The sequence below is a fragment of the Sinocyclocheilus anshuiensis genome, unplaced genomic scaffold (assembly GCF_001515605.1).
Source record: "Sinocyclocheilus anshuiensis isolate Anshui unplaced genomic scaffold, SAMN03320099.WGS_v1.1 scaffold1097, whole genome shotgun sequence".
Lineage (NCBI taxonomy): Eukaryota > Metazoa > Chordata > Actinopteri > Cypriniformes > Cyprinidae > Sinocyclocheilus > Sinocyclocheilus anshuiensis.
Genome location: NW_015555843.1, coordinates 316630 through 326320, shown reverse-complemented (window position 1 = coordinate 326320; position 9691 = coordinate 316630). Strand labels below are relative to the sequence as shown.

Here is a 9691-nt window from a genome sequence, read left to right as displayed (position 1 = left end):
GATCAACTTAATGCTTTTGGTTGTGTTTTCTCTGTAATTACAAAATGAACACAAGCCTTAGAAACCTCTACCAAGTGTGTCTAGAGGCGTCATCAAACTAGACTTAATTACGAAACTGTCAGGATAAGTAGGTGAATTCAGTCGCTATAAAATAATTCGACATAACGTGAATCTGTGAAAATATCTTGCAACTCTACAGCCGATCCCACAAACTCCGATCTCTATCTTTAGTTTGATCTGACGCTTCTGCGTGAGCTCTCAACCAATGATTCACCGGAGCTCCGCAAGGACCGCCTCCCTCATTTGCACACGGAAAAGTAAGAAGAAATAAATTAATAAATAAATCTGGAAATAAATACACGTGGGAATAAAAAATAATAAATGCATACATAAATAAATTAAATTAAAATAAATGCAAAAATAAATACATAAAATAATATAATACATAAAGGAAAAAGTAATTCAAAAATTAATTCAGGGTTAAATTTAATTACAAATGAACTATATTTGTTTTTATCAAGTCATTTATTCCTTTATTTATTTTCCTGTCATTTTATTTATTTATTTATCTATATATTTATTCGTTTTTAATTTCTGCAGGTTTGGTCCTCCATAGTCTATAGGTGTGTTTTCAATTTAGAATTGTACAATTTATAAAGAAAAGTACATTGAGACACTATAATTCATGAGTTGCATGTTACATAATAAAGGGAGCAAGTGTTGAGAAACTAAGCTTTAGAGGTTGTTTGCATCAATTTACATGCATTTAAAGTGAGCAGTAAAGGAGCAATAACATGTAAATTGGCCTTTAAAATAATTTTCTGTTGCAGGCCTCGTTTGACAGAAAAAAGCAGTATGACTGGTCAAGTTTCAACACGTTACATATTCGTATCCGGGGAGATGGAAGACCGTGGATGATAAATGTGTCTGCTGAGACCTTTTTTTCTCATCAGAGAGATGACATCAACAGTTACTTCCTCTACACTAGAGGGGGACCCTACTGGCAGGATGTCAAGGCAGGTCTTAAGAAACTGAACATCAACACATTATTCAGCACAGAAACACTGAGAATTCCCATTTAAAATAAATTCTGCTCTTCTAAATTTTATTATTCAGAATCATTTTAAGAAAATCTTAACCCCAAACATTTGAATGACAGTAAAATTTAGTCGAAACGTATCTGTTAATTGTAAAACACTTTTACAGATCCCGTTCTCCAAGTTTTTCCTTTCCAGCCGGGGAAGAATACAAGATGACCAGCATGTCCTCTGGTTAGACAAGGTCAGCATAGCTTTTGTGTCCTCATAGTTTATCTAGTAATTGATATGAGCATTTAATATTTGTTATTTTTCTCTGATGATATATTGCATTGTGATGCAAATTCATTATAACATACTTTAGACTCTTAAATCAAATCTTTTGTGTGTCCTTAGGTAAAGAGTATTGGTTTTACATTGGGGGATAAATCAGATGGCCCATTTCAGCTTGAGATTGACTTCATTGGTCTGTGCAACGACCTTGCCCACACAGAGGAGTTTGCATATGAGCTTTACAAGAGAAACCCAGAGGTCTAGTTGGATTAAACAAGATTCAGCAATCGTAGATAACAGACAGACACAGCTTTATTAATAAAAAAAACTTAATTGGACATTTTTTGAAGGCTGAAATCTTTTACACATATACACACACAAAATAACCACATTTAAGACAAAGTAGTACAAAATGATAATTTATGAATATCGCTCAAGTTCAAATAAACATTTTGTGTGACCAATGTTTTGAGTGACTTTACTGTTTTTGTCTTTACAATAAATTGAAGCCCAGTGCAAATAACCATTCATACTAAATAAAATGCATAAGAGGCAAACACTTTCTTTTCACACATAAATCAAAAACAATTTAAAAACTATAAAACATATCTATAAATGGATTTAAAAAATGAAAGCTTTTGTTGGATGACCTAGCAAAAAAAATAAAAAAAGCGTTTAGAGAAGAGCAAAATATGTACAAAAGTTTGGAATAAAACAGACAAAAGCTAAACATGTACACTGAGTGTCTAAAATAACAACAGTAAAAACACTGGAGTTAGACCATGACCAGACCTCGTCTAGCACCCAACATCACCTCTTTCTTCGTTTTTCGGTCTTCTGTGTGCTTGGCACGTCGCTCCTTTCTGAAAGTTAAAAGGAAAAACATATTCAATGTGGAGAAATTTCATTTAAGACAATGAGGCACAATAAATTCAAATGTACACTACAGTTTAAAAGTTTGGGGTCGGTTAGATCTAATTATCTAAATTATGCTCACTAAAGTTGCATTTATTTGACCAATACAGTAAAATCAGTAAGAGTGTGAAATATTATTACTATTTAAAATCACTCTAAAATGCTGATTTGCTGCTCAAGAAACATTTTTGTGGAAATCTTGATACATTTTTTCAGGATTCTTTGATGAATATAAAGTTCAAAAGAACGTTTATTTGAAATTAGGGCTGCACGATAAATCGTTACCGCTGATTACAGAACCGGCTTTCTGACAAGATGCGCGTTAAATATCGCATGCGATTTATCGTGCAGCCCTATTTGAAATATAATTTTTTGTAAGAATGTAAAAGTCCTTACTGTCACATTTGATCAATTAAATGTATCCTTGCTGAATAAAAGTATTAATTTCTTTTAAAAAAAAATTTGACCCCAACCTTTTGAACAGTAGTGACCAATCAATGCACAACTAAAATAAGTCCCTCACCTGGTTTGAACTTGGTGCTGTTTATAGTTTTTCTGGTGTGAAGGAATAGTCTCAGATTTATTCAGTGCTGTGTTCTCCTGTGGAGCTCCAAAAGGCTTCAGTTTTCCTGCAGAGATAAAAGACGACAATGAATAGCAAGCAGATACAATTCAATTCAAGGAAGCACTGCCTGACATGTTAGTTCTGGGCATTTAATTCATATTTTTGTCTGAGTGTGGACATACCTTTGTGCGGTTTGTAGGCGAGTGGACGAGAGAGACTGGCCTTCAGATCAAATGCATTCTTCTTGGTCATACTAGGGGTGACTGACATACTGTTGTTCCCGTTAAAAACAAATGGAGTAACTCCTTAAAAAAAAAAAAAAAAAAGTCATAATTTTTTTTTTTTTAATAAATGACTAGCGCAGTGTAATGGCATTCCTCTTACCAGGTGTTTTAATGGCACCAACACTTTTATTAAGTTCAGGTTTGGTATGAACATCAGATTTCCTCCCTGGAGTGGAAGTAAGAGGGATGAGAGGAGACATACGACCTGGAGTCTTTACCAGCGAAAGCTTATATTCGTTATCGTGAGTGGTCTGCGAGAACCTAGAGATGGAAACGCAGCAGTTAAGTGATAAGTCAACATTTAAGTACAGCTGTAGAAATTTGTTATATATTAATAAATTATTTTCCATTTAAACACCACAATGCTTGGCTTTAGCACCTCAATTTCAATACTAAAAGCATTATAAACATAAGTTAATTAGAGCCCATTGATGTATTTACCTAACATTGATTTTATTAGTGGTGAGGACAGTTGGCCTGAAGGTGGCGCTGTGCTTCAAAGCGGACTTGCTGGCAGATTGCTGAGTGAGCCTGCATTTTTCTGCCAATGTTTTTTTCTCTTGCACTCCAGGACTGAAGAGAGTCACTCGGCTAGCAGGCACCTTCTAAAGGGAGACAATACCAAAGTTTGCTTATAATTCAGGTCGAAGTCTTCGATTTAAATTCTCATTTAACAAGATGTGAGATTCTGGATTTTTTTCCAGAGTTTTATTAAGATGTCACTATTTGACACATAACTTGATAAGGGTGTATGTGAATTCACAGTGAATCGTGAAGACACACAGACTGATACTACAGCTGATATTCGAGCTGTTTGGTGACTTACAGTTTGAGCCTTTGTTTCAACCGATTTCATCAGCGTCTTTTCAGACACAGTCTGAAATTACAAAAATAAATAAACCACTTATAAAGAAAACATTTGGAACAAACTACACTGTTCAAAACAGTGTTATTTTAGTTTTTTTTAATCATATTTTGAATTAGCTTTTATTCAGTTTTTTTTGTGTCAGTTATATATATATATATATATTTTTTTTTTTTTTTTTTTTTTTTTTTTTTTTTTTTTTTTCCAGTTTGTAATTTTAACAAACTTTTTTGTTTACAAAAGTTACATTGACTTCCCCATACAGTGGAAGTCAATGGAAACCAAAACTGTTTGGTTACCAACATTGTTCAAAATATCTTCTTTTATGTTCCATAGAATAAAATAAGTCATACAGGTTTGGAACGACATGAGGGTGAGTAAATAATTTTTTTTTTTTTGTGTGAACTATCCCTTTAATGACAATAACACTGGTTATTATTATTTGATAGGCCAGGGTTTCACTCTATTTTTACCTTCAGCTCCTTGACAGAATTCCTTAACACCTCCATTTGTTTGATCTTCCTTTGGACATAAGAATCGATGGACTCCATCTTGTTGAAGTGAGCCTCATGGAGTTTCTTGAAGTCTGGGGAAGAGTGATTTGCAAACACATTACTCAAGGGCAGAGCTCAGAATATTTGGTTACATATGTTAAATAAGCTCAAGTGAAACAATGAACTAAACAAGAACAAGAAACTGTCTTTTGAATAGTACAGGAACTGGAAAATATATTTTGTTTTAGTGTATAAAGTTGGAAGGATCTTATTACTAGGAGTTGTCGGCCGCAGCGCAGGCTTTCTCTTCATCAGACCCTCAAGACGGGGGATTTTACCCACTGTTCTTCTCCCCACACCTGCAAGATATACATTTTAATAGTGAACACCACACATACTGTGCAGGAACAAATTAAAAGGTAACTTATCTCTCTCATCTATTAGATCTTAATTATAAGGTTAATTAATAACATCTACATGAACAACTTAAAATCAAAGCGGTTTTAACCTTTAACACTTGGCTCTGCAGGAGCATCTTCAGAGTCTAGATTGGTTTTCCCAGATTCTAGACCTTTCTCCACAGGATCTTCTTTAGTCGAAGTTTCAGGTTGAACTGGAGTCTGTGTGTCCTCGGCTGAGGACACCTTCCTCCTCTTAGAGCCCCTTCGGCCCTCCTCTTTTCCCGGCTTTTCTTCAGTCTAAATATTACATATTAAAAAATGAATGACAAAACCCAAGACTTAGATATAATAGCTAAAAGTAAAAGATGAAACAGTCTGGATTGAAAATAATGTACATATGCTCATGAATACCTGAGCAGTGACAGGTGTGGAGTCATTGAGCTTTCTCTTAGCGGTGCGGCCTTTTCCTCGGCGCTCGGTCACAAACCTTACAGTGTGCGCGCCCTGCTCGTCCACCGCTAAGACAGCATCGTGAGCGTCCACGGTGGCTGCATCATTTCCCTGCCATCAATGCAATGCAATTCTGTTACAACAATTCTTCTCATTTCAGAAAGACTATGGTGACAATCAACCCTCTACATTGCGAGTAAATCACTCGCATATGCGACTAAATCTTACTCTGGGCGACTAAATAACGTATAACATTAGCCATTGGCTAATAAATTCTTAGATTTTACACGCCAGTATGTGTGTGAGAGGCGTTCAACACAGATTTTCACTCGATAAACACGCTGACTGAGCGCGAGAGTTTCGCTCTCCGTCAAGCGATCTGTACTATTTGGATGCGCTCAATGGATCATGTCATGTACTCAATGAATGCGCAGTATGTAGTACGCAGCGCACCTGGCGTACCATAAACTAGTGTGAAGGCGCACGACTCGCCGTCGCTTTACTGATAGCGCTGTGTTTCTCACACGTGCAAAGAGAGAGAGTGAGAGTCTTGTAAACATGTAACATGTACATGTAAAAAAGTTCATTTAGAATTATTCAGCTTTTAAGAACAAGCAGAAGATATGCCGGTTTCTCGGCAGTGGGCGGAGCTAATGCGCGAACAGCTCTCATGGCTGAAGTTAAGAGTGCACATTCAGTTATTTAAGAAGCTGTTCCATTTTACAAAGATAAGCTGATTGGGTGGAATCATGTGTGTGTGTGTGTGTGTGTATACTTAACCATATTTTGGGGACAAATTTGTACCCAAATGTGAGAAAAACCTGACAAAATCGGCAAAAACCTCAATTTGTGGATGTCCTCATTTGTAAAACTGTTATAAAAATAAAGTAAACCGTTTTTTTTTACTTTTGAAATTGTAAAAATGCATAAAGTTTTCTGTGAGGGGTAGGGTTAGGGGTGGCTTTAGGTTAAAAAGTGTATAACTATCTGTATATAAAAACAATCGAAGTCTATGTAATGTCCCCATTTAGATAGCTAAGTAAACGCGCGCGTGTGTGTCTGTGTGTGTGTAAAATAGTGTATCAGTCTGGCGAGTAACGTTAAACAAAAAAATGTACTAGCCAATGGCGATTACGGTATATTGCCAAGGTGTGCGTAGAGGGTTGACAATGCAAAAATAAAAATACTCACGTTCTCAGACGTCTGCTGTTGATGTTGTGAAAAGTGTTCTTTTAAAGCTTTCAACAGCTTTTCAGCCTAGAAACAAGTAAAAACTGAGTATTTAATAAAAGCAGAAAACATTCAAGCACAAATTAAATGAAAGGGTTGTGATTTAGCGCAAAAACGTCAACAATATAACCCAAAACCTAACGAAAAGTTACCATACTTGACTTAGTACAGCGTCCGTATAAAAACATACGTGATAAATCTACTTTTACTCATGCAGTTTACACAATACAGGTCGTTAAGTACACATGGAATGGCTGCAAGCAAGCATCACTGCATCACTTTACCGTAGTAAACGCGTTTTACCTTCATATTTGCTTTCAGTCCAGCCTCTTTCGCGAGGCGCTGCAATTCCGCATATTTAAGCGAATCCAAATCCATATTGTGGATAATTTCCATGGTAAAACAGCAGATATAACTGTAATGTTGAAATTGACTACTCTTTGATACACGGTTCGGTTTCTTTAGGTGGGAATGCCGTTTGAAAATGAACGTGTTTCAAAAACAGCTATTTCCGCTAGATGATTGGGTGAGAAGCATATGACGATGCTGCACTACATCCAATAAGAAGTGGCGTTTATGTCTCGTTGGTTTTGATTGGCTTAAAGGATTCGACAAAGGCAGGTTATGAGTGAGCGGTTTAGGGCGCCACAAAGTTCGAGCTAACAAACGAATTAACGTGGTTGCGTCTTTTGAACTTGTGTGAGCAAGAACGACAAAACTTGCGGATGTAATAATGTCGAACAGCAATCGAAGTTTTCACGAAAGCTCTTATGATATCAGTCCGTGTGACTCGACACAGACTAGTTCAATTGCAGATCAGCTAAGAGCAGTGAAGGACGGAGAAATCTGTATGGTAGACTATAGGAATTGCAGTGTCCTACAATGCATGACATGCAACACAGTGCTTGGAGACTCTCGCGGCATCTGTGGGGAAGTCCAGAGCCTTCAGAGTATCATTTGTCTGAGTAAGATGGTTTGGGAATACTTTTGAAAGCATGCGGACTCAAAATTGTGCAGATATGGATGCAGTCATGAATACTTCTTGAAAAAGACACACGTGTGTGACTGTTTTGTTATAACCTCTCCATTTGAAACTTTACCTTTGCAGAAGTTACTGAGGATGTGAGGGTGAATAAAAAGCTGGAGATGAGTTTGAATGGTCATCTGGCTTTCTCGTAAGTATTGCTGTCTGTTGATTTCAACTACCGCAGCTCATGTCCACCATGCATGTGCTGGATGTCCCATCATCTTGTGATTTCTCTCTCTGTAGCACCTACCAAGTCCTTAACTGTGCTGGTTGCCATGGTGCTGTTGGCCTGGTTCTTCACTCCACCCCAGAACACCTGTCTGCTTTAAGAAATCTCTTCTGTTTACGAAAAGATCTGATAAACTGGTGGGTGTAGTCTGTAATAATAATGTCCACACTAACAGAAGTGCATTTCTTTAAAGGAACAGTTTACCCAAAATGAAAATTTGCTGAAAATTACCCTCAGGCCATCCAATATGTAGATGTGTTTGTTTCCTCTTAAGGACACATTTGGAGAAATGTAGCATTGCATTATGGGTGACATCACAATGAGAGTCCAAACAGCAGATAAAAACATCACAATATCCATATTACTCAAGTCCATCAATTAATCTCTTGTGAAGTGAGTCGTCTGGATTACTTGTGGATTGTTGAGATGTTTTTATCAGCAGTTTGGACTCTCATTCTGACGGTACCCGTTCACTGCTGATGATCCATTGGTGAGCAAGTGATGTAATGCTAAATTACTCAAAATCTGTTCTGATGAAGAAATAAACTCATCTACACCCTGGATGGCCTGAGAGCGAGTACATTTTTATTTTTTGGTGAACTATTCATTTAAAATAGCTTTTATGATGGATTCTTAAGTCAGATTATTTTCTAATGGTTTCATCACTTTTTATGATGAAAAAAATATTTGATTTTTTTTTTTTTTCACTTGACAAATGTTTGTTTTACGTTTTAGCTACATGCTAAGAAGTGGCACATGTGTCAAAGCCTCCAAAATCAACTTCAAACACAGACTCATGGACAAAAATATTAAAGAGGTGAGTATTTATGCCCATATATAGTGTTTATTTTACAGGATCAGCATTATATTCTATTAAAGGGGTCTTATTATGCTCTTTTACAAAGTCTTTATTTTGTTTTGGGGGTGTACTAGAACAGGCTCTCATACTAGATTGTTCGAAAAACACATTATTTTTCACATATTTTACATTATTACAAAACCTCTCTCCCCAGTCTGGCATGAACGGCTCGAATAGTTCCTGTATCAAATGAAGGCCCACCTTCTGAAATACGAAATGTGCTGATTGGTTAGCTGGGCCAGTGTGTGTTGTGATTGGCACCACTCGGCGCCTGGTCGGGAAATGTCACGCCCCTTACCATAGCCGCCTGCGAGCTTCAGTGTAAATATTACGTCAAAATCAAATCAATTTGAGTGCGATTTAAACCCGGGTTATTGTAACCACTCTAAGTTTGTCTGCCTTAGGAAAGCTAGCGCGTCTCCGACATAGTGATAACACTCGTTGCCTTCTCTAGTGCAGCTCAACCAGGTCTCGTCCCATTTGTCGGTATTTGTGATATCACCAATCCCGGAAAATATATGTTGTAGTCCAAACTAGGGATGCTCCGATCCGCCTTTTTCGCCTCTGATTCCGATACCTAGGGTTCGGTATTGGCCGATACCAGTTTAGTTTGTTTTCCCTCATTTAAATAAATGAAAAATATCCATATTCAAAACGTAATAATCACTTTAATCTAGCTTGCGCCAACAGTTGTACATGGAAGCAGTTCCGGACTGATGATGTATGAGAGGTCAGCGCTGCGCATGCGCCGGCGAGTCTCGTGAAAACCAACGTTTGTTTACAGGAGACAAGGAAGCAAAGTTTCCTTACTTTAGCAAAGGAAAACCAGTCTCCTCTTGGCTTATATCGAAATCCTCTGACATTCTTCTTTACAAATCCTCGTTTTGTACTTCTAATAAGTGACCGTTGTTTTGTTTTGATCTCTCTGCTGCATTTTCGCGTGCGTCCCCTCTGAGCGGCGCATGCGCAAAGCCGGCCTCATACGTCATTCCCCCGGAGCTGCTTCCGTTTACAACAGTGAGCGCAAGCTAGATTAAATTGATTATTACGTTTTGAATATGG

The 9691-nt window shown here is 37.2% G+C and overlaps 3 protein-coding genes across 6 annotated transcripts in view; 2 read left to right on the top strand and 1 right to left on the bottom strand.

Moving 5' to 3' along the window:
* Nucleotides 1-1893, top strand: part of LOC107675552 (complex I intermediate-associated protein 30, mitochondrial) — a 6459-nt gene extending 4566 nt beyond the window's left edge. For both annotated transcript variants that reach the window (XM_016469947.1, XM_016469948.1), the window contains exons 3-5: nt 831-1016; nt 1207-1281; nt 1434-1893. In XM_016469947.1, the coding sequence (XP_016325433.1) occupies nt 831-1016; nt 1207-1281; nt 1434-1574 (402 nt within the window). In that variant the 3' untranslated portion in view covers nt 1575-1893. The remainder of the gene's footprint in view (nt 1-830; nt 1017-1206; nt 1282-1433) is intronic.
* Nucleotides 1894-1960: 67 nt separating this feature from the next.
* On the bottom strand, nt 1961-7001 carry LOC107675550 (nucleolar and spindle-associated protein 1). Of its 3 annotated transcripts, none has more exons than XM_016469945.1 (12): nt 6818-7001; nt 6476-6541; nt 5246-5395; nt 4942-5131; nt 4709-4792; nt 4413-4525; nt 3901-3951; nt 3516-3679; nt 3175-3335; nt 2973-3092; nt 2749-2854; nt 1961-2173 (listed from the first exon to the last, which is right to left on the bottom strand). In XM_016469945.1, the coding sequence occupies exons 1-12, from the start codon at nt 6908-6910 to the stop codon at nt 2086-2088; spliced, it is 1386 nt and encodes a 461-aa protein (XP_016325431.1). In that variant the 5' UTR covers nt 6911-7001; the 3' UTR covers nt 1961-2085. The 3 variants fall into 3 exon arrangements, with proteins under 3 accessions (XP_016325431.1, XP_016325430.1, XP_016325432.1); XM_016469944.1 differs by having other exon boundaries at nt 2973-3095; nt 6818-6998; XM_016469946.1 differs by lacking the exon at nt 3901-3951 and having other exon boundaries at nt 2973-3095; nt 6818-6997.
* Nucleotides 7002-7121: 120 nt separating this feature from the next.
* The window catches only part of LOC107675553 (protein Mis18-beta), a 7650-nt gene continuing 5080 nt past the window's right edge, over nt 7122-9691 (top strand). Inside the window, exons 1-4 of the mRNA XM_016469950.1 lie at nt 7122-7479; nt 7623-7689; nt 7785-7907; nt 8506-8587. Of these exons, the coding sequence (XP_016325436.1) occupies nt 7248-7479; nt 7623-7689; nt 7785-7907; nt 8506-8587 (504 nt within the window). The 5' untranslated portion in view covers nt 7122-7247. The remainder of the gene's footprint in view (nt 7480-7622; nt 7690-7784; nt 7908-8505; nt 8588-9691) is intronic.